At 41.5% G+C, this 25005-nt stretch overlaps 1 protein-coding gene across 12 annotated transcripts in view; it reads right to left on the bottom strand.

The window, feature by feature from the left end:
- Window positions 1-25005, bottom strand: part of LOC309632912 (V-type proton ATPase subunit B, brain isoform-like) — a 175228-nt gene that overhangs the window by 18831 nt on the left and 131392 nt on the right. Inside the window, exon 4 of one of the 12 annotated variants that reach the window (XM_082400969.1) lies at window positions 18911-19012. The exons of 9 other annotated variants lie outside the window; for them this stretch is intronic. In XM_082400969.1, coding sequence (XP_082257095.1) covers window positions 19007-19012 — 6 coding nt within the window. In that variant the 3' untranslated portion in view covers window positions 18911-19006. Of the gene's footprint in view, window positions 1-1741; window positions 2274-18910; window positions 19013-25005 lie in introns of those variants that run through there. 2 more of the 12 variants (XM_082400967.1, XM_082400980.1) reach the window with 2 other exon arrangements.

Below are 25005 nucleotides of genomic sequence, written 5' to 3'. Positions count from 1 at the left end.
TGGGTGTGCCCAGGCTGGTTCCTGCCGCAAGATTCCCTTTTTGCCCTCCCCGACTGTGACCTAGACATTCCAAGAAACAATGAAATCTCCTCAAGCCTTGTTTCTGCTCCACCCAGACTTGCCCAAGGTCCTCACTCTCTCTCGACTCCCCACCTGCTAGGTGGCTGCTGAATGGTGAGGTGCGCCCTGTCTTCTCCTCTAGGACCTGTGAGTATAATAAACCCTGTAATTTCTTCTGCAGAAATATTGCAGTGGCCCTTAAAGACCCTACAAGGGGGACTTACTCCCCCATTTACAATGATACTGGAAGCAAATGGAATTTTAATTCCAAATGTATGTAGTTTGGGAAAGCTAGATGATTTCCTATACAGACTATCTAGAAGGTTCTGTTGGCTCCTAGACACCCAATAAGCTATTAGAGAGTCTGCTTCCTGGACCTTGGCTCACAATAGCTCAGTTTCTCAGGCCCAATCTTTATTTTCATTCTCCCCATTTACACCGGCGCTTATGACTGTCAGCCATGGTTTATGACTAATAAAACCCTATTGTGTAAAATGCACCAGAGTGAGGACCTTGCACAACAGGTGATTTAGGCATAAGAAGCTATCCTTCTGCTATATTCTTTTAAAATACTGAATCATTTTTTAAAACATGAATTACAAGCTGTCAGGCATGTCAGTCAGATACACGCAGATATGCAACTAAAACTATACAGGCGTATCCTTCAGATTGTTTAGTGCTTACAATTTATTTTTGAAAGACATTTTGTGCTAAGTGAATGTAATCTAACATACAATTTTGGTATGTTTTACAAAAGGGACAATCATACTTCTCATTATTATCATTTAATTAATACGAAAAGAGTTAGTTTGGCTTTTGCTCAATTTTGAATGTGATTTTTAAATCTCATTTTATTAATTTAGATGAACTATAGAACTATGGGGGCTTCCCTGGTGGCGCAGTGGTTGAGAATCTGCCTGCCAATGCAGGGGACACGGGTTCGAGCCCTGGTCCGGGAAGATCCCACATGCCGCGGAGCAACTGGGCCCGTGAGCCAAAACTACTGAGCCTGCGCGTCTGGAGCCTGTGCTCCGCAACAGGAGAGGCCGTGATAGTGACAGGCCCACGCACCGTGATGAAGAGTGGCCCCCGCTTGCCGCAACTAGAGAAAGCCCTTGCACAGAAATGAAGACCCAACACAGCCATAAATAAATAAATAAATAAATAAATAATAAAAAAAAAAAAAAAAAAAAAACTATAGTATATCATAGTATCAGCAATTCAGAAATCCTCAATGCAGTTTAACTTTCAACCTGTTCCAGGAGGATTTAAGGGCATCATAATGTCCCAGGGCTGTAAAAATTTGCTTGTGGATGTAGTAACCATACGCTTATCTCACATACAACTTTTCAGTCTTAGAATTAATGGTTTTTGTGAATTAAAAATTATTCTGCAAAAATTAGCATAACTGTCCTTGCCTTTAAGCATCACTCTGGTGAGCTGGTATTAGGAATAATGAGAAGAAACTTGTATCAACCCTGCCCCCCACCACTGGTTAAACTACAATATGCTCTATACACCGTGAATCACTTCTTTTAAGAAAGTTATCTTATGAGATGGCAGCTGCTTATACCCGGAAATGTAGAAAATACTTCACTCACAACGTTTACGGAGACTAACTGATGAGGAAACACCCACGGCAGAGACAAATGAGACGGAGCTGTGCGCTCAGGCATGCACGGGCTGGGATGCAGGAACCGAAACTAGCACCAAGTGGCCCCTGACCTGACGTGATTCTGCAGGGAATTGCAGCAGATACGTTTGCTGGGAAATCAGGCAACGCTCAAGGAGGAGGAGGCTGCAGATTTGTAATTTAATAACGAGGAATTTAAACTGTTGCCACAAGAGGAGGGGCATTTCTGGTAGAGCAAACCTCCATGCAGAGGCCTGGACTTGGAAGAAGGCGGTACACTCTCCGGACAAGCAGGATGCTGGGCGGAACTTGGCTGAAGTTTAGGAAACAGGATGGTGAGAAGAGTCTGGGGAGTCAGGTCAGGGCCACTCTGTGAGGGGCCCTGAGTGTGAGAGTAAGGAAGGGAGACCGCAGTCCCCAGGCAAGGGGGTGACCAGGGAGGCACGGGGGAGAGGGGGGCATATGCCCACCTTCTCTGGGGGAAGATGCCTCCCCTCTCCCCAGGCCCCACAGGGGTGGGAGGCGAGGCTGGGGGATTTGCTTCAGAACACAGACGGGAATCTATTGTTATAGACTGTATCTGAAATGAAGAAAATTAGTAATCAGTAATGAGTTAAAATAGAGATCATTTCATTTGGAATTAGACAAATCCTTAAAAGGTGCTACATACACATGGAAGTTCATTTATCTTCTGGTGCAGAGTCAGGTTTTGGTTTTAGTTTTGTTTGTTTTCCCTTTTTTCTAACCAGCCACAATGAAATCAGGGCTGGGGTAGAGTTCTCAGTAGCAGTGACTGCATTCCGGAGGGAGGGGCAGTGAGCAGGGTCTCACCTCCTCGCCTGGCACCGAGCTCTCAGGGAGGGCGAGCTCCCTGCCGTCTTCCGCGGTCCTGAGCCCTCGTCCTTCTCCAGCCCGAGGTCAGAGAGGTGAGCGGTCCCTCCTTCCTCAAGGGCACAGCCCTGCCTTCCCCTCCTCAGGAGTGTCTCCTGGGATGAGCCCTGGGTGTGGGGCCCTGAGAGGCTGCCCCCGGCAGCTCCCTGCAGTACTAAGGGCTCCTCCCAGCGTTTGCCAGCAGCTTCCGTGCTGGTGCTTGTTAGGGCCGCTGGGCTGGGAGGACGTGACCCACAGAAATGTGTCATTTAGTGAATCCACAAAGTGGCATCACTCAGCCCGGGTTGTTAGGATCACATCCAGATGGCCCTCAGGAAACATCTGATAGAAATTGGTAAGTGTAGGTCACCTGAAATGCACCTAGAGAGAGGAGATCCTGGGGCAGGGAAGGGCTTAGGGGACCGGCAGAGCCAATGATAGCCAGACACAGGATAAGATAAGGCCTGGGTGGGTCAACAGGGAGACATTAGAGGAAGTCATTAAGGGAGCTCAGGGTCAGGTCTGGTTTCTAACTGTGATACTAATTTTTTATCAAATCAAATCCTGGCCATGTACTTCCTATGTGGAGTGAAGGCTGCCTTAGAAACTGGCATGTTTTTATATCTACAGTACTTCTCTCACTTCCTGAACAAGTATTGGCCTGGGAGCACGTCAGTACCCTTTATTTTTGTGGGGTGTCCAGGCATGCAGTGTTCCATTTCCAGCAGCATCGGGAGAGACTGACACCACCCTCAGCAGAGGGAGCAGAGCTGTGTTTGAGGGGAAGCATCTCCAGTTATACAAGGTCAATTGGTTCTCTGTAAAAAGTGACAGTGTCCACGTGCAGTCCTAAGGGCCCTTTGATCCATCACACGTGACAGGTTGGCAGAGTAAAGACTCTTTTCTTCCAGCAGTGACGAGAATATGTTCCTGTTTTGATTGAAGTACATAACCAGAAACAGACTAAAAAGGCATTATAGAAACTCTAGAAATGAGTCAAAGATCTACCACAACCAAGCGAACGCACCATCAAAAAAATGTCACATTTAAAAGGGTAGGAAACCTGTGGCATTTTTTAGTCACTTTTTAGTGCAGCTTGAGGAAAGTGGCAGCCAGATCCCCAGCCCCCTTTTGCAAACCTGAGAGAGAGCAGACTGATCTGCAATGTTCTAACCTGTCTGTGGGCTGCCTAAGGACTGGTCTTTTGACACCTAACTCAGAGTTCAGACAAACAAAAATGGCTCAGATCTCAGAATAAGGGAGCCATGGGAAGCAGCGGGTATGATTTGTAAAAACGGTTGCAAAGGTAACTATAGACCCACAGACACCAAGGACAAGAGATTACTGATTGAGGAGTACAATAGGACAGCTAAGGCCCCAAGAGTAAGCAAGAGTGAGACTCTTAGAAAAGCAAGACATTTAAAAGCAGATGTATAAATAGGTGAACTGGGGAAAAAAAACACACGCACTGGTCCAGAGACAACACAGGTCTGAAAAGACCCTAAGACATCACATTAGGCTGATTACAAAGGTCTTCCCCTGTGTAGAGCAAGTATAAGAAGACTGGGAGAGGTGGCTGTTTTGTAAAATGCCCAGTTTTCAACAAAAGATCACCAGGCAGACAAAGAAACAGTAAGACTAGGCTCATTCAAAGGAACAAAATAAATATCCAGACACCATACCTCAAGAAACAGGTTTTGGACTTACTGGAAAAAGATTTTAGAACAACTATCTTATGTATGCTCAAAACGTTAAAGGAATACACCAACAAAGAACTAAAGGAAATCAAGAAAACAATGAAATGAAAATGAAAATGAAAGCACAACTTACCAAAACTCATGGGATGCAGGGAAAGCAGTACTTAGAGGAAAATATAATGTAAAAGCTTACATTGAAACAGAAGAAACATATCACAATCAGCCACCTAACCTTACACCTTAAGGGACTAGAAAAAGAAGAACAAATTAACTTGAAAGCTCAAAGAAGGAAGGAAATAATAAAGATTAGAGCAGAGATAAACAAAGAGACTAGAAAAACAATAGAAAAAATCCATGAAACCAAGAGTCGGTTCTCTGAAAATCAACAAAATTGACAAATCTTTAGCTAGATTGACTAAGGAAAATAAAAAAAAAGAAGACTCAAATAATTGAAATCAGAAATAAAGACAAAGACATGGCTACATATTTAACAGAAATAAAAGGATTATAAGAGATTACTATGAACTGTACACTAAAAAACTGGATAATCCAGGTGAAATGGATGAATTCCTAGAAACACATAACTTACCAAAACTAAATCAAAAAGAAACAGAAAATTTGAATAGACCGAGTAAGGAGATTTAATTGGTAACCAAAAGTTTCCTGGCAAAGAAAAGCCTTGGACCAGATGACTTCATGGACGAATTCTACCAAATATTTAGAAGAACTAAGAAGAACCAACACCAATCCTCTCAAACTCTTACAAAACTTAAAGGAGAAGGAACACTCTCTAACTCATTCTGAGGCCAGCATTTCTCTGATACCAAAGCCACATAGACACTACAAGAAAAGACAACTGTAGACCAACATGCCTTATAAACAATGATGCAAAAATCCTCAACAAAATACTGGTAAATCAAATTTAGCAGCATGTTAAAAGGATTATGCACCATGACCAGGTGGGATTTATTTCTGGAATGCAAGGGTGGTTCAATATATAGAAAACAAGCAATGTCATATACAGTATTAATGAAATGAAGGGGAAAAGCACAGGATCATCTCAACTGATACAGAAAGAGCACTTGACAAAAGTCAGCACACTTACATGATAAAAGCACTCAAGAGACTAAGAATAGAAGAAACTACCTCCACATAATAAAAAGCCATATATGAAAAACCCACGCTGAACATGATAATTTTTGGTGAAGGTTGAAAGCTTTTCCTCTAAGATCAGGAACAAGACAAGGATGCTAGATTTTGTCACTTCTGTTCAACATAATACTGCAAGTCCTAGCCAGAGAAATTAGGCATGAAAGACATCCAAATTGTAAAGTAAGAAGTAAAATTATCTCTGCAGACAACATGATTTTATATGTAGAAAACCCTAAAGATCCACCACCCCCCCCCCCAAAATTGTTAGAACTAATCAGGGAACAATGTTTCGGGATACAAAATCAATACACAAAAATCAGTTGCAATTCAATACACTAGTAAGGAACAATCCAAAAATAAAATGAAGAAAGCAATTCCATTTACAACATTATCAAAAAGAATAAAATACTTTGGAATAAGCTTAGTCAAGGAGGCAAAAGACTTGTACTCTGAAAACTACAAAACATTGCTAAAAGAAATTAAAGACACAAATAAATGGAAAACCATTCTGTGTTCATGGATTAAAAAACTTAATATTTTTAAGATGTCAATGTTTCACAAAGTGATCTACAAATCATTTTCAACAAGGGTACCATGTATTCAGAAAGGACAGTCTTTTCAACAATTGGTGCTGGGAAAATTGGATATTCACATGTAAAGGAATAAAATTGGACCCTTACCTTACACCATATACAAAAATTAACTCAAAATGGATCAAAGTCCTAAACATAAGACCTAAAACTATAAAACACTTAGAAGAAAACATAGTATAAAAATTTCATCACATTGGATTTGGCAATGATTTCTTGGATATGAAACCAAAAGTACAGACAACATAAGCCAAAATAGATAACAATATAACATATAGCTATAAATGCTTACATTGAAAAAGAAGAAATATCAAAACAACAACAGAATTTAAAACTTGGATACATCAAAGAACATTATCAACAGAGTGAAAAAGGCAACCAATGGAACAACAGAAAATATTTGCAAATCATATATATGATAAGGGGTTCATATCCAGAATATATAAAGAACCTTGTACATCTCAACAACAAAAAAATCAATCTGATTTTAAAATGCACAAAGTACTGCAATAAACATTTATCTAAAGAAGATACACAAATGCCCAATAAGCACAGAAAAAGATGTTTGTTAGGGAAATACAAATCAAAACCACAGTTAAGATACTACTTCACTCCGTTTAGATTGGCTATTTTTTTTTTTAATGGAAAATAAGATGTGTCGGCAAGGATATATAGGAAACTTCGTGCACTGCTGGTAGGAATGTAAAACAGTGCAGCCACTTGCAAGACTGTTATGGCAGTTCTTCAAAAAATTAAAAATAGAATTACCATATGATCCAGCAATTTCACTTCTGGGTATATATCCAAAAAAGTTGAAAGAAGGGTCTCAAGGAGATATCTGTACACTCATGTTCACAGCAACATTATCCACCATAGCCAAAAGGTGGAAACAATCCAAATATCTACCAACAGATGAATGGATTAAAAAAATCTGGGATATACATACAGTGGAATATTATTCAGCCTTAAAATGAAGGAAATTCTGACACATGCCACAGAATGGATGACCCTTGAAAACATTAAGTGAAATAAGCTAGTTACAAAAGAACAAAAATTATATGATTCCACTTATATGAGGTATCTATTCAAATTTATAAAGCCAGTAACATGGTGATTACCAGCGCCTGGAGAAAGAAAGGAAATGGGGAGTTAGATTTTAATGGGTAGCAAGTTTCAGTTTGGGACGATGAAAGAAGTTCTGATGGATGCACTTGGAGGGCAGTGTGCTGAATGAAAGAAGTCAGACAGAGAAAGACAAACACTGTATGATATTACTTACACGTGGAATCTAAAACCTATAACAAACTAGTGAATATAACAAAAAAGAAGCAGACTCACAGATATAGAGAACAAACTAGTGTTTAGCGGGGGGAGGGGGGCAAAAAAAGGGTGGGGAGTGGGAGGTACAAGCTATTGGGTGTAAGAGAGGCTACAAGGACGCATTGTACGACACGAAGAATATAGCCAATAGTTTGTAATAACTGAAAATGGAGTGTAACCTTTAAAAATTGTATAAAAAATATACACAGTAAATATTAGTTGTTTTACCTCTCAAAAAAATTCTGAAGATGAATAGTGGGGTGATAGTGACACAACAATGTGAGTGCACTTAATGCCACTTAAAATACTTACAAGGGTAAATTATATGTTATGTATATTTTACCACAAGAAAAATTTAAACAAAGTAAAAGTGCATTTTCATTTAGGTGAAATGTTAGCAATGAGACCCAGACTGATACAATGAGAAACAGAAAGTTTCCTGCCTATGAACTCCCTGTGGTAATGGGAAACTCTACTCGTCCCAGCCACTGCTGCAGATTTCCTGGGCACTCTGGGTGGGTGCCACCACGCCCACCCTCAATTTCATGTCAGTGACACAAAGCCCATTGCGACTGTACCTTGTTTGGTGTCACGCGGTGGCAGGACAGGACAGAATTTCTCAGTTCTTACCAGGGAATAGAGTCATCATCAACTTCACACAGTGAGAGTCTCAAATTGCCCACAATCTTATCTAGCTCTTGCCAGCAGGAACACCTTTTTTATTTAAGGTAATGAACTCTGAATCATTAATACAAATCAAGAGCTGAACGACGGAAAGTTACACACCCATGATTCAATCAAGATAAACGCCGAGAGGCCACGTGCTCCCACCCCCTGTGATTTGGATGCTTATATTACCCAGCTATGATGAGCGAGCCAGTTCTGACTGAAACTGTTTCCCACTGAAAACGGGTAGCGGAAAGTCTCCCAGGAGACTGTCTGTTAGGCAGCTTCCCCACTGTTTCTTGGGGAACACAGTGCAGTAAACAGATCATCTCAGGGGGCTGTCAAATAGACAAAACAGGAGTGAAGGTAACAAAATCAGCCCTTAGCAAACAACGTAAACTGGCATTAAGAAGAAAATGGTGATTGAAAGAAAAGTGTTACTTGAAAGTAATAAAGCCAAAATCAGGAGAAAAAAGCAGAAAGCAAAACCAAAGTAAGTGTAAATGAGAAAATAAATTGAAATGAAATTTGAAAATGACCTAACAACTTTCTAATAGAGAGAAGTGAATCCAGTCAAGCTCTTCAGGCTCCAACCTGGAGGCAGGTAAAGTGAGGTGTGAACAATCAAGGCCACTTGCTTCTGTTCTGCAGGTGACAGCTGAGCTAGGACCCTTACCTGTGCACCTCTCCCCTGCATCCTCCTTTCATCCTTCCTCCCCTTCCCTGGTTGATTCTTGGCCTAAGGTAGTTCTTGAGGACCAAGCATTGGGTTCAGATTGATTTAGGGAATAATATACATCTTGATGCATCTTGAGGGCTTCCTATGACTGAGGAAAGGACCAGTAAAGGACAAAGACTCAGGAAAAACTGATGCTCAGAGAGGTTGTGTCCAGATAAGAGGGCAGAAAAGCAAAGCCTGGCCTGGAACTGCTCTGTCTCTCATTTCCCTGAACCAAGACGCCCCAGGTCCTGAGCTGAGCAAGTCCACACCCCTTTATGAAGCAGGGAATGCGTTTTGTCCAACGCTGAACTCCTCATCGCTGGCTTCCAAACCTGGCAGGAACATCTGTGTCTATTCTACATCTCACTCCCAGTAGGGAGACAGAATTCACAAAGGCACCAAACAATCCAGCATCTTTGTTTCTATGTGGAACCTTGAGCAAAGATGGCAGATCCCTAAGAACAGAGCCACAGCCTGGGCTGGGACAACAGCAAAACCACAGCACATAGGTGTCCATTCAGGATCCTGAGGTCAGCAGTTCTCCAGGTCTTTTCTGACCACTGCCCTTGGGTGCACCCTCACCTCCTAAACCCAGCCCTAAGGTGACCCAGACTTGCCTCTGCCCCACCAAGAACACGATTGCGTTGTACAGTCTTCCTCCCTCTCATCCTCTCTTTCTTCTCTGTGCTCTGGGAATCTATCTCACTGCACGTAATTAATCATAATAATAAACAGGAAAATAAAGGGCTACTTCAATCATACCTTAGAATATTCCAGAGTAACACAGAAATTGACCATTGTGTAACTCGGAGCCTCAGTTTCTTCGTCTGTAAAATGAAGACACTCATGGAGAAAGATTAAATGATATGATGCACCTGAAATGCTTAAAACCATGCCTGGCTCACAATAAACACTCAGTAAATGTCAGACACCAACCACGGTTCTTCACCTTGACACAAACTCCAGCCTCCCTTTCTAGACGCCACTCCTTGTAGTACTCAGGGGTGTTGTCTGCTCATTTTCTCACATTCCATTTGCCATGGTGTCCAGAGCATTTCTTATCAATTTCTCATCAATTCCAGATTAATCTTCTTCTTCCCTTACAAAAAGTGGGCACAACAAACAAAATGAGAAAGTGCCTCTTTTCCTTTACGATAAGCATCGTTTGACTATAGCCACCTCTGTCCTTCCAGGCCACTGTCATGTTCACGTTGAGATATATTGGAGTTCTTACTCCGGAACCTGTGAATGTGAACTTATTTGGAAATCTGGTCTTTGCAGAAGTCATCAAGTTAAGATGAGGTCATGACAGTGGACCCTAATCCAATATGACCTGGGTCCTTACAAGAAGAGAAGAGACATGCACAGAGGGAAGATGAAATAAAGACACAGAGGGAGAACACCCCATGACAGTGGAGGCAGAGATTGGAGTGATGATCTACAAGCCAAAGAACTCCAAGAATTACTGACAACATCATAAACTAAGTGAATGACCTGGAAGAGATTCTCCCGAGACCCTTGCCCTGCCCATGCCCTGCCAAGACACTGATTTTGGACTTCCAGCCTCCAGAATTATGAGAGAATAAATTTCTGTTGTTTTAAGCCCCTCAGTTTCCAGTACTTTGTTACAGCAGCCCTAGGAAACTCATACAGGGAGAGATTTAATTCCTTTCAGTTTAAAGGTGCCCTGTACTGTTTGACAGGGGAGGGTTTTCAAAAGACCCTAGATATCACAGTCAGGTTCCTTTAATAAGTGACTCATGTATTTATTATTTATTTCATCTAAGGATAGAAAACTTATTGGCGATGTAATTCACTGACCATTTCACTTATTATTACTTGGGTACATATGGATGAAAGAGTGTTGCCACAGTAATTTTGCATTCCATTCTGACGATATTTTTTGGAAACTCTCAAATTTTCTTCCAATATGTAGGAGCTTTTCCTATGTCTGAATTTTCCATCAGTGGGAACTTTAGCTAATAAAGCATTTGCTGCAGCATACACAAGAGCTCCCCAGGGATCTCTTTCCACTGCTCAAGGGATTTTTCTCTTCTCTCTCTTCTAAAAAAGAAGGATACTGAATCATTAAAATGTTCAAAGCTCTGAGAGGAAGGTAAGCCATTCAGGTTGAATGATTAAGAACATTAAAAAACACAAAAGAGAAGGCAGGAGTTCAAATCCAAATAAACTTCATTTGTCTAATGCACATCAAACATTATTTATTTTGAACTTCTCTCCCTTGGCCATAGCTGTAGTGTGAGGCTAAGTTCTGGTATTTCCACCACCTGCCCTTCTTCTTTCTTATGCACAGCTCCTTCTAGAAAAATGCCCTGACCTTCGACTCTTCTTCAAAACTGCTCTTCCTTAGCTCTTAACTGATCCCTCCTCAAGGACAAAGTGAAAGGTAGAGTATGCCAATAAAATAAGCAGAGGTTTTCAAGCATACCACAGGGTAATTGGGAAAATGACTGGAAGATGAGTCATGTGCTTCAGGTCCGGAGCTCACCCTATAGGTATTTAGGGTGCATGGCAGACAGATGCACTCCTGTCCATGCACCCAAACCAATGTAATATAATCTCAGAGACAGCTTATCCTTTTATTTTATTTTATTTTATTTTTTTTAAATTGAACTGATTGATTTTATCTTTTTTTTTTTTTATAAATTTATTTATTTATTTTTGGCTGTGTTGGGTCTTCGTTTCTGTGCGAGGGCTCTCTCCAGTTGCGGTGAGCTGGGGCCACTCTTCATCACGGTGCGTGGGCCTCTCACCATCGCGGAGCACAGGCTCCAGACGCACAGGCTCAGTAGTTGTGGCTCACGGGCTCAGTTGCTCCGCAGCATGTGGGATCCTCCCAGACCAGGGCTCGAACCCGTGTCCCCTGCATTGGCAGGCAGATTCTCAACCACTGCGCCACCAGGGAAGCCCTAGCTTACCCTGATATATGCCAGAAGAAAGCCACCTCACCATAAAACTCTTAGAAGAGAACATAGGCAAAACAATCTCTGACGTAAATAGTACCAATGTTTTCTTAGGTCAGTGTCCCAAGGCAATAGAAATAAAAGCAAAAATAAACAAATGGGACCTAATCAAACATACAAGCTTTTGTACAGTAAAGGAAACTATAAACAAAATGAAAAGACAACATACGGACTGGGAGAAAATATTTGCAAATGATGCAACCAACAAGGGCTTGATTTCCAAAATATACAAATAGCTCATACAACTCAATAACAACAACAACAACAAAACCCAATTGAAAAATGGGCAGAAAACCTAAATAGACATTTCTCCAAAGAAGACAAACAAATGGCCAACATGCACATGAAAAGATGTTCAACACTGCTAATTGTTAGAGAAATGCAAATCAAAACTACAATGAGGTACCACCTCACACCAGTCAGAATGGGCATCATTAAAAAGTCTACAAATAACAAATTCTGGAGAGGGTATGGAGAAAAGGGAACCCTCCTACGCTGTTGCTGGGAATGTAAACTGGTGCAGCCACTCTGGAAAACAGTATGGAGGTTCCTCAAAAAACTAAAAATAGAGTTGCCATATGATCCTGCAATCCCCCTCCTGGGCATATATCAAGAGAAAACTATAATTAGAAAAGATACATGCACCCCAATGTTCATTACAGCACTATTTACAACAGTCAAGACATGGAAACAACCTAAATGTCTATTGACAGATGAATGGATAAAGAAGATGTGGTACACATATGCAATGGAATACTACTCAGCCATAAAAAGCATGAAATAATGTCATTTGCAGCAACACAGATGGACCTAGAGATTATCATATTAAGTGAAGTAAGTCAGACAGAGAAAAAGAAATATCAGATGCTATCACTTCTATGTGGAATCTAAAATACAACACAAATGAATTTATCTAGGAAACAGAAACAGACTCACAGACATAGAGAACAGACTTGAAGTTGCCAAGAGTGAGGAGGGCTGGGGGAGAGATGGATTGGGAGTTTGGGATTAGCAGATGCAAACTGTTATATATAGAATGGATAGACAACAAGGTCCTACTGTATAGCACAGGGAACTATATTCAATATCCTGTGATAAAACATAATGGAAAAGAATATGAAAAAGAATGTGTATATATACATAACTGAATCACTTTGCTGCATGGCAGAAATGAACACAACATTGTAAATCAACTCTATTTCAATAAAATTAATTTTTAAAAAAGAAGAAAGTCACCCAAAAAGGTTTTTCTTAAGTTGAAATAGTACTTACTCTTATCTCTATCATCTAAAAGCCTGTATTAGGAATATATTCACTGTGGAAATGACTTAGAATCTACTTACATGAAGGAAACTTAAGTCTAAATCCCAATTTGAGCTGAAATTCTCAAGTAAATAATGAGCATATTTTTATATTTTTTATGTTGAATAAAAAGGCCATATAAATGGTTTGACTTCTAACAGTTAGTACACAGATCTTATATTTGACATAATTTAGGTCGAGTGTATAATCTGGGAAACAAGATCAGCACAAAAGCACCATGAAAGAGAAAAGACGATAACTGAAAGCATTCCAAACACCAGCACAGAGAGACTGAGCGTCGTATAGTTCATGGTCATCCAGAAAGACATCTGAGAAATGGCACCATTTTGGAAGCTGTTCACGTGGCAGAGGCACGGCTTAGTGAATACTGCCTCGGTTTCCCATGAACCTCCCTATGTGCTACAGGTAATGCAAAGGGTCCAGGACGGATGATGCTGCAGGCAGTGGGCTGCCTTGGAGGATCGAGCACCACGCTCGGGGGATTCACTGCTCTTGTAATGAGAAGATGCAGACCTGCTCCTTGCCTGGGGGAGGCTGGCCTCTCATCTCTCAGGACTGCTGTTTCTCTAGCACACCCTGAGAATGGCCTGGATAAAATGCAGCTAGAGCCTTCACTCTTAGCCTATCTAGAAAGAGCACACAAGCACTCAGGGTCCATGTGGATTGCATCTCCCCACATATCTTGAGGCTATTTCAGTGCGTAAGGGAACCAAATAAAAACACTATTTAGGGGAGGATGCAGAGAAATTGGAACCCTTGTGGAAATGCAAAATGGTGCAGCCACTATAAAAAACAATATGAAGGTTCCTCAAAAAAAGTAAAAATAGAATTAGCATAATAAGCTCCAGCAATTCCTCTGCCGGGTATATGTCCAAAACAACTGAAATCTGGATCTTGAAGGGATATTTGTATACCCATGTTTATCACAGCATTATTCGCAATAGCCAACAGGTGCAAACAACCCAATTGCCCGTAGATGGATGAATAGATCTCTTAGTCCATTCAAGTTGATATAACAAAATACCACAGACTGGGTGGTTTACAAACAATAGAAATTTATTGCTCACAGTTCTAGAGGCTGACAGTCTGAGGTCAGGGTGCCAGTAAGTTTGGGTGAGGGCCCTCTTCTGGGTCTCAGACTTTTTTTTTTTTTAAATTTAATTTAATTTATTTATTTATTTATGGCTGTGTTGGGTCTTCGTTTCTGTGCGAGGGCTTTCTCTAGTTGCGGCAATTGGGGCCACTCTTCATCACGGTGCACGGGCCTCTCACTATCGCGGCCTCTCTTGTTGCGGAGCACAGGCTCCAGACGCGCAGGCTCAGCAAGTGTGGCTCACGGGCCTAGTCGCTCTGCGGCATGTGGGATCTTCCCAGACCAGGGCTCGAACCCGTGTCTCCTGCATTGGTAGGCAGACTCTCATCCACTGCGCCACCAGGGAAGCCCTGGGTCTCAGACTTTTGTTGCATTCTCTCATGTTGGAATCAGGTAGGGATCTCTCTGGAGCCTCTTTATGAGTCACTAAGCCCTTTCTTAGTGGAAGACTTAGTCACTTCCCCAAACCCCCTACCTACTAATACTATCACCTTAAGGGGTTAGGATTTCAACGTATGAATTCTGGTGGGATACAAACATTCAGACCATAGCAACTGATAAACAAAATCTGGGATATACATACAATAGAATATTATGCAGCCCTAAAAAGAAGGAAATTCTGTCATGTGCTATATAATACGGATACTCAAGGACATTATGCTACTTGAAATAAACCATCACGAAAGGACAAATACTGTATGATTTCACTAATATGAAGTATCTACGGTAGTCAAAATCATTGAAACAGATAGTAGAGAGATGCTTGCCAAGGGCTGAGGGGATGGGGAGGGAAATTTGTGTTTAGTGGGTTTAAGTTTGCTTTACAAGATGAGAAAGATCTAGAGATCTATTCCACAACAATGTGAATATACTTAACACCACTGAACCATACACTTAAAAATGGTAAGGATGGTAAATTTAATGTTATGTTTTTTTACCACAATTAAAAAACTATTTTGTATTTCCTTTGCTTTTTTTCCTCTAATCCTTTCAAAACCTGGTATTGAATTGAACAGCAATATACGCATGTAGTTTAAAAATACCATTCATCACGTACTCATGGCATATCTTTACCCAGAATGAGAAATGCTATTAATAATTTATCTTGTATGCTTCCAGAAATAGTCTAATTATATTTACATGCACATATACGTATATGTTCATCTTGGAAATTTCTAATGGAAGCACAATAAATACATCCCTTTTCCTAGCTGTAAAAAAAAAATGTTTCTTAAATCTCATTATGAATAAATGCATTTGATAATCTTGTACACATGAAACTTATATAATGTTTTAAACCAACGTTACCTCAAATAAATAAACAGATCAATTAATTAAATAACCTCATTGTTTTCAAAGGAATGAATTCCATATAATACTATATTATTCCATAAAATGGAGTATCGTAATTTCTTTGTGTTCACCTATTGACAGAAAACTGGATCTTGACTGTAAACAATGCACTTAGTTTTCTTACAGGCACTTTCTGCGCACCTCTGAGTGTTCCTGTGGGACTAACTCCTAGAAGTGGAATTGTTACTTGGTGTAGACGATATATTGACAGGACTTAAAAGCATTACTCCTTTTGGGCTGTCATCTTCAGCGCTCTAAATAGCGGGTGCTTTTGAACACTTAAGTTTATAGAAATTGTCCTCCAAGGACGTGCATAATGCTGTGATGAACATGGGTGTACAAACATCTCTTCAAGATCCCGCTTTGGGTATATGCTTTGGGCATATCCCCATCTTATGCCATTTTATGCTCCTACCAGCACTGTCTGAGAGTGCTTGCTTCCCATGCCCTGAGGAAGAGGATCCCCATCCTGTATCATCACTTTATTCACCTCCAACATGAATCCTCTCTACTGTGCTAAGGTGGTTTGAGTGTGGGCCCTGCAGCCAGACAGCTAGGGTTCAAATCCTTGTTACATCACTAACTAGTTCTGTGATTTGAGGATAGTGAACTTGAACTTTTCATGCCTCAGTGTCCTTTTCTGTAAACTGGGCATAAGAGGGCTGTTGTGAGGATGTGTTTAATAAATATGTATAAAGCGCATGAAGCAGTGTCAGGCACTCACTAAGTACTCAGTATAACACTTCTTATTGGTTTAATAGTTTTCTTTAAATTGATTCTCTTTTTAACCTTAGTTTTATGCTAAATGCTATGTAATAATATCATAGATCAGATGTATACTATCTATATCTTATTCTGAAAGACATCAAATTACAAGCATACATTTAAAGTGAAAAGAAAGTTTTTCTAGGACACAGTTTGAAAAGGACTGTCCTAAGCAAGAGTATTAGCAAAGGTTTTGTGGAGTTCAAGTGTGAGAGGTTACATTGTGTCACACTGATGTTGTAATTTTCATTTCTTCATACTGAATCCGTACATCATACCTTAAATAGATACAAAGTGGACTAGACCAGGGGTAAGCAACCTAAAGCCAGAACCAGCTGGCTGTGTGGCTTTTTAAATAAAGTTTTATTGGAACACTGCCACACTCGTTCATTTACATATTGCTTCTGGCTACTTTCACACAACAGCAGAGTTGAGCAGTCACAACAGAGACTGCATGGTCTACAAAACCAAAAATATTTATTATCTGTCCCTTTATAGAGAAAGTTGGCTGGCCCCTGGTCTAAACCAATATTTCTCTCTGTCTGAGACCCTTAAACATGCTTGAACAGCATCCAGCTTCTCAACTGCTGCCCTAGTCTTAGCCACTCTGAAAGTTTGAGGTTTGCTGATCAGAAATTCTCAACATCTCAGAGTTTTGAGACTGTGATATTAATATTTAAAAAAGTACTCAAAGCCTGTCTTCCTGTTTTGCAAAATTTTAAAATTTCATCATCATCATTGCTTTTGTCTATACAAATATATAAAATGTGGTCTGCATCAAAGGCAGAAAATTGTTCTAAGTGTTAAGTGGCATAGGACTGCAGAGTGCAGAAACCACAGGAGTTATCAAGGGCTGTGAACACAGCAGTGCTCCAAACACTCCACCTCTGCTGGGGGCCATTTTCGCAAGATCCCAATTAGTTTGGTACCAAACCACTTGAGTCTTTTATGTCAAAACAACAGACCCAGGAAATCACCCATGAATAGCCTGAAGTACATACCATATCTGTGCCTTCTGTACATTTACATTATGTGTGCAAATTGTAGAATTTGTAGACTTTGCCTGTCGTTCCCTATGAGACCCACTATTAGTACAACATCCTATGAGGCTAAGCTGCCAGAACTGCAGTCACGAGGAAGAATTTCCATGAAAGCCTGGTGAGATGCTCCCTGGGCTGTCCTGCCTTCCACCTTCCCAAAACTTGGCTCTGCAGCACTTCCTTTCAATGAGTCTGCTGCCGGAGCACCTTTTTTGGTAAAAATTCACTTTTTCCATCATTTACTTTTCTTGATCAAAAACAATACTTTTGCCATCTCCCAAATGAATAAAAAAGTCTACTTCTAAAGCTATTTCCCCCACAACTCTGCCATACTCTGTTCATATTACTGTTTAAGATTTACCTTTTTCATAAAATATATCCTAATTTCCATATATCTCTAATAACACCACTTCTGGAACGACTTCATTCCAGGAAAAGTAAAACTGTAATTTGTAAGATGTCTCAAGAGTTGCTATTTATCCTGCTGCATATTTAAAATTCTCCTCACCACCACACCCCTCCCTCCCAACCTGATAACACCTGGCAATTCAAATGAGCAAAATCGTTACTTTTGCAAAGCAATAAAGTAGGTACAAAGGATATCGGGATAAACAAGCTGTAGTCCCTGATGCCAGAATTGATGTGAAATAAGCACGAGGTGAATAAATATGGCAAAAGAAAAGTAATACTTGAGAAATAAAAATGAAAAATCCTAGGAGTAGAAAAAGAAGGGCGTGTCTACACAATTTTAGTACAGAGTAAAAGGGATTTGAGTGAAGGTTTTCAAGTTGGGAAGGATTGTAATCAACAAATGGAAGGAAGGACGCTCCACACCCACCGAATGCAGCTGGCCCTGGCAAGAGGCAGTTGTTACTGGATCCTGGGTTTCCAGGGACCCATCGGCTACTTTGTGGTAGCAGCTCAGGTGTCTCATTCACTTCTCTGCCTCAACCTTTTCAGCTGCTCTGAGAGTTTTCGACAGACCAAATCCAGCTTTTATCTCTACTGTCACTGAGACCTGCAATGAAGGGCAAATGGAACCACCTCTCTCTCAGGTTCAGTAGGGCATCGTCCTTGTACAACTTTGTGGGGAAAAAGTGTTAAGCCTCTTGTTACACTTAGGCTTGGCACCGAAAGCCTCCCATCACACAAGCAGCATCACACAGTTGGCTAAGTTTTAACTTAACTAACCATCTGGGTTGAGGTCTGTTTGAGAACAGCAACTTTTCCTTAACTCAATCTAACAACTCCTTATTGAGAATCTGTAATAGGCCTGGCCCTCTGAGGAGATTAATCCCTGACCTAATGGCTCTCAGAGCCCAGAAGGGGGAGACATGTACAGAAAATTCAACTGTGGTCCACAATGGTAAGTGCAATCAACAAGACTGTCCATGGTACAAAGTCACTGCCTCGGGGATCAATGCGCTTGACGTAATGAGGTGAATGGTTAGGAAGGAGAGGGCCGTGTCCCTGACAAGGCCAAGTACATGGAAGAGATCGATACAGAATCATTGAAATGCTGCTCCTATTCTGCCCCAAACCACCCAGTCTCAGAGCCAAACTTGAAATCGGCAAGCCTGGAGCTGGCACAAGCCTCAGACAGCCAAGGCACACTCTGCAGACCCTTCTTTGCAACCTCTTACCTGATGTGGTAGGATGGACCCTTCTTTGCAACCTCCTACCTGATGTGGGGCTTGGCTCTGTTGAGTCATCAACTCATTAGCAATAAATGTATTAACCTAGACCTGAAATAAACCAACATATATTTAAATGACTGAATTAGCAGGAATCTCTGTCAAGAGAATTTCTGCTCCTTCTACCAATAGAGCTTCACACTTAGCAGAGTGTCTGCTTCCTTACATACAAACCCTCCTTATCTGAGTCCAGTTTTTCTTATTATGATTTGACACTGTTCTTACCCCTCTTTATTCTGAAACTACACAGTCATATGATCTTTCTATTTATACCAAGTAAACGTAATTCTTTTAAACCTGAATCCAATATTCTTTATTAATTTGATTATGCAATATTTCAAACATCCCCCCAAAACAGATATGCATGTACTGATAATCTAGATTTATTTTAACAAGGTAAATATTTTGCCATATGTGCATCAGCTCTTTCTCTTAAATAAATGAAGTGGTGCAGGTGTAACAAACAGTCCCCTTCCCAACCCCCATGTATTTCCGTGTCTTTTTTCTGCCCTGCAAATTCGGGGTCACCTTTGTTGCTCCCTTAGAGCACTGTGAGACTGTTGTGAATCTTTCAATACAATATTAATTAGCCTTATTAATTAGTCTACTTGGTGTTCTAGGTTGGAAATGATCTAAAGAAGAACAAAGGTTCAAACGATTTGCTATGTCTATTTTATATTCATTTAAGGACCTACTGCTACCTATTAAATAGAATTATTTATACTAGAACTTATGTTTATTTCAAGTAATTTCTTTTCTTATTTTTCTCAAATATATTTTGCCAGTCCTTTCCTAGAAGAATGCCTTTTTCACACAAAGGGCCTGCATAGGAAGAAAAATGCACTTAAATTCTAAGTTGAATTCAATGCATTTTGAATAACAATTTCCATCTTAAACTCATAAAGGATATAACTTCTGAATTAGAGTTCTGATGAGTTTTTAATATGAAGAATAAACTCCTAATGAATGCAGAGTATAGCGATTCAGGAAATATTATAGTTCTCAAAGATAGGACTAACTTTAACCACTTGATTGTTATTCACTGATAACAATGAGAAAATACCTGGGCTCCGCCCCCCTAGGTTGGTGACTATCAGGGAGAAAGAGGGTGTCTTGCAGTCAGAGGGCACTGGAGCAAGCTTCCTGAGGCCCTGTTACAGAGAGCATCACCTGTTCAGGCTAACACGTGCGTGGGATAAGCTGCATCCTAGAGCAGGCGGCACAGTCTCCTCTGATCCAGGCAGCTGGAGGATAGTTAAGGGGCAAAACAATTTCCCCCACAGATGGGGCTTGGTTCATCCCAGTCAGTGCTTCTCACAATCTAGCTTGTACTGGAATCCCCTGCTCATCTTGTTAAAATGCAGATTCTATTCAATAGGTTGGGGTGGGGGCTGAGATTCCATATTTGTATCAAGATCCCAGGTGATGCTGCTGGTCCGTAGGTTACATGTTGAGTAGCAGGACTCATAGCAATCTAGGTCCTTTAATTCATAGAGAAAAAAGGAAGGCGAGGAGTAGAAAGATAAGATGTATAAGAAGAGGAAAGCAGAGAAATAGAAAAGAAAGCAAAAGGTCATGGAGAGAGAGTGAAAGAGAGAGAGAGACAAAGAACAGGAAATTTGATAATATGGCCCTCCCAGCATCCCTCCCTTCTAAGTGCCCCCATTAGGGTGGACATCAAGTCTTTACATGGCCCCACCCCCCAATCCAGGGGCTTCGGTGCTAAGTGTAGGGTGGCCTGGGAGCCGTCCTGATCAGATCAGCTCTTCACAGGTGGTGAGATCTGAGACTCCCCTCAGCCAGAGCCAAGTAAGTCCGAGCATTTCCTCAGATTTTTGAACCAATATAGGAAAATGAATGCCAGAAGCTAATCCACAGAAGGCACAGGGCAGGGCTGCCTCTTAGTTACAGCCATTCCAGAGACCCAGCTAAATCCTCCCCTTCTCCGTGTGGTCGGATTCCCAAATTACCTAGACCGATTCAAGTTGATTTTCTAGAATTTGTAGCAATACAGATAGAAGAGGGATATAGGGGAAAATGGAGAGAGAAGAGAGAAATAAGGAGAAAAATATAATGAAAGGTGAAAAAATAGATAAGGAAAGAATAGAAGGATAGAGGAGAAGAGGGAGAAATAGTAAGGAGCTGAGAATGAAGACAAAGTATTGATAAAATAGAAGAAAAAACACCCAGGAATTGCAGGAGGAAAGGTCCCCATGGCCAATAGGGACCCAGTGGTCCCTGGGCCAGATAAGCCTCAACAGAGGACACCATTGCAGTGGACACCATTAGGCACGGTCTCCCGAGAGGAGAGGTGGGTATTGGCCTGGCTCTCATTGAGTCAGCCCATTGTTCCCAAACAACTGGAACGGCGAGGGAGAAGAGACAGAGTCAGGGCAGGCAGGTGGTCTGGGAAGGACAAGGCTTGCTAGAGGGTCCCAAGAAGACCAAATAGGTGCCCAGGAGGGTGGTGATGGAGCTGCCCCAACACCCCTCTAGAATACTGCCAGCGCTCTAGGCTGCCCACTCACAGACCTCTCCTGCCCACCAGGGATGCTCACAGACCCAGACTCAGAGCAGGACAGTGGTTGGTGCCCACACCTCTCCCCAGCCTGGTCCAGAGGCCCCCAGGGAGCTCAGAGCTCACATTAGCTTGCAGGTAAGAATCCTGGTTCGCAAGGGCTGCCCCACAAAATTCTTGTAATGAATCTCAGAGTCACAGTAGATTGATGTAAGTGTTGGCTGACATATTCTCAGGGAAACAGTAGAAACTCAACACTAGTGAGCTCTGTCAGTGACCACCGATCTGCTGCACTGCTCACTGCACTGCTGGTCTATGATCCTCAGCGTCCTAAGACTCTGGCCACTTCCTGATTTAGTTGGGCTGAAGCTGCAAGCTCATCTTCTAAGTCCTATGGACGTTTAGCACCAAGCTTGGTCAAGCCACCTGGTTTACTAAATGACCGATATAAACCATGATTGTTCACATCGTATAGGAAATGCACCCCTTCTAAACTTGTTCAAACAGTGATACTTCTTCCACTACATTTCAAGTGAGGACATTTACTCTGCACATCAAAAGAGTTTGTATGTCCTGAGATGTAGTGCATCCCTTGGGGAGAGATGGTGATGCCTTTTCTGTCATGTAAGACACATGCCTATATTTCCATTTAAATAAAACCCTTTTGGAATGTATTTCACAGATCTGAGTATTTGTTTAATTTTTTTGGTTATTTTCACACAGAAATCCAGTTCAGCCATGGAAGCAGTCACTCATTAAGAAAAAATATTAAAGTGGAACATATCACCAGTGAAGAACATAATTTCTTTTTTTAAGAAAGTCAATTTGGATAACTAACCTTCAATAACTGGACCTGCAGTCCTCAAATCCCTTAGTCAAAGACTTTGTGGCCAGCCATGTCTCAATTTCATAATTTTGAGAATTTAGAGAGGTATACCTTGCATGTCACATATTAATTAATATTCCATGGCAAACATGTGGCAAAGCATATGGACAACTTGCCCAAAGTAACATAAGTAAAGATCTTCTGTCTTATTATCATCTCATGTCCATTTTCAGTAAGGAATTAGGATAGACCTTTTTCTCAGAGTTTTCAGAATTTGGAAAGAGTTAACATGTATTAGCGGACAGAGTTAGCACAGACAGCAGATAGACCCAGAAGAACAAGAAAAGTCACTTAAAATAATTATGACAGGGAGAACATCCACAAAACTTTTAAGGCCAGAGAAGGAGTGCTTGATTTGGACTTTCTTATAAAAGTAGAAGGAGGCTTCCTGAGAAGAAGGCCAATACACAGTCTTTCTTGCTGGGGGTCAAGGTTACATCAGCGAGGCCACAACCTGGGGATACTGCTGTGGGTGAGAGCTACACTAGTGATGGCGGGGCAGCAGCCTCTCAGGGGGGACACCTGTGACACACCAACTGCGAGCAGGTGCTCAGATACCCCTGCAACATGACTTCATATGACTCTGGAAAACATCTTCAGATCCAATGAGAAATGTGTTTGCTAGGAAAGGATACCAAATGCAGAAAGAAAAAAAAAATCAGAGATGTATAAATACAGTGGGGTGGGCAGAAAGGCCTCAAAGATGTCCAGGCCCTAAAGAAAGGAACTGTGAATATGTTACTTTGCATGGCAAAAGGGACTCTGCAGATGGGATTATGGTTAGGAAGACTGTCCTGGATTACCCAAGTCGATCCAGTCTAACCACATGAGCCCTTAAAGTAGAGGACTTTCTCCAGCTAGAAGAAGAGGAAATCAGAGAGGTGCAGCAGAAGGAGAACAAGAACAAAGAGCGATTTAAAGATGAAAGGGACTTGACCCCCTGCTGCAAGAACAGGCCACACAGAAAGCATAAGGGATGTGGGAAACCTCTAGGAGCAAAGACCAGCCCCCAGCTGGCAACCTACAGGAGATCAGTGTCTCAGTCCTACACCCACAAGGAAGTGAGTGAGTGTGTATGCAGAAGCATCAGGAGGGCAGTCCTGACTGCTGCCCTCTGAAAGGCCTGCTTGCAAGGCTGGCCCATTCCCAAGACTCTAATGATAAAGGTGGCTTACTGTGCCTAATGTTTGTTCAAACACTGTGGTTCATACTCAGTACCTGCCTTCCTTCTGGGAGTCTGGGATTTTGTTACATGCAAGGCAGAGGGTGCCTACATGACCAGCCCCCAGTACATGAGCTCAGCTGGTTGGTTATATTCCATGTGGGTTTCTATAACTCACTGCTGGGCGATTAAGCTAGTCCCATATGACTTCCCTGGGAGAGGACTGTAGAAACCTGGGCCTGATTTCCTCTGGGCTTCACCCCAAGCACCCTCTTCCTTTGCTCATTTTGCTCTGTGTCCTTTCACTGTGCTAAATCATAGCTGTATGACTACACACTGGTCCTGTGAATCCTCCCAGCAAATCATGGAACCTGGGGAAGGTTCTGGGAATCTCCAGACACCTTGAAGGACAAGTCTTCCCCAGAGCCTCCAGGAAAAATGCCTTAAGCAGAGAACCCAGCCAGGTCTACTGTACTTTAGACCTACAGAACTATGACATAATAACTCTGTCTTGTATTAAGTCACTAAATCCATGAAAATTTGTTAAAGCAGTGATAGGAAATTAAGTAAATGGCACCATGAATAAACATATTACTTTCACTAATGAAGAGTATATATCTCAAGGACATTTTTTAAAATCTTAAATTCATTCTCAAGTTAACATCAGCAATTCATATCTAAAACAACCACGTGAAGGGGTAGAACCTCTGGTAAGGTGTATGGTTGATTTTTAAGAGCAGCTGACATTTTGTGAGAGGTCTGGAAAGCAGCCAAACCAGCCCAATCTTTTTAAAGAAACTGTGAGTATAATGTCAGAATCATCAACTAGTGTGATTTACTGCTGTCAATGCCAGTTGTGTACAGTCGGGCCCAGATTAGGAGATGAATTCACTTAACCCACGGTGGTGCACGCAGAAGATGTGAGGATGAGCCCTTTTCCTAAAGGAGCTCAAAATGTAAGAGAGGAGAAACACCTCCACTGGAGCTTCAAGGATCACTAAGTTGAGACCAAGGGCTACAGAGAAGCACAGAGCAGGGAGCTAAGGAAGGCATCCTGCCAGAACGTAGATTCCACTCATTCGTTTTAATTCAGCAAAACATTTACCAACGTGCTCGGCCCCAGGCACCATGAAGTGCTGGGGACACAGGGAGGGATGCAAGCTCAGCAGGAGTGTAAGGCAGGCCACTTTACCCATGTTTATTGTGTGATAGGATGGATAGGATTGAGGGGTCCACTTCTGTCCTCACCTGCATGATCTAGGATTAATAATGCCACTATATTCTTGACCCTACTTCCCCAAGGGTGCCTGACCTTTAAAGAAATCAGCAGAGGGTGATGCTTACATATGATTCCTCTCCAACCTGCTTAACTAAAAACAAGAATTGTTAGAGTTGCTCAATCAAATGGGATTGGAGCGGGGCGAAAATATGAACCTTAAATTAATACAATGAAGAATAAGTAGGCATTAACTATTAGT

Source organism: Balaenoptera borealis (assembly GCF_965194805.1).
Source record: "Balaenoptera borealis genome assembly, chromosome: 8".
Taxonomy (NCBI): domain Eukaryota; kingdom Metazoa; phylum Chordata; class Mammalia; order Artiodactyla; family Balaenopteridae; genus Balaenoptera; species Balaenoptera borealis.
The sequence above is the reverse complement of the archived record's forward strand: the minus strand, read 5'-3'. Positions and strand labels throughout refer to the sequence as shown.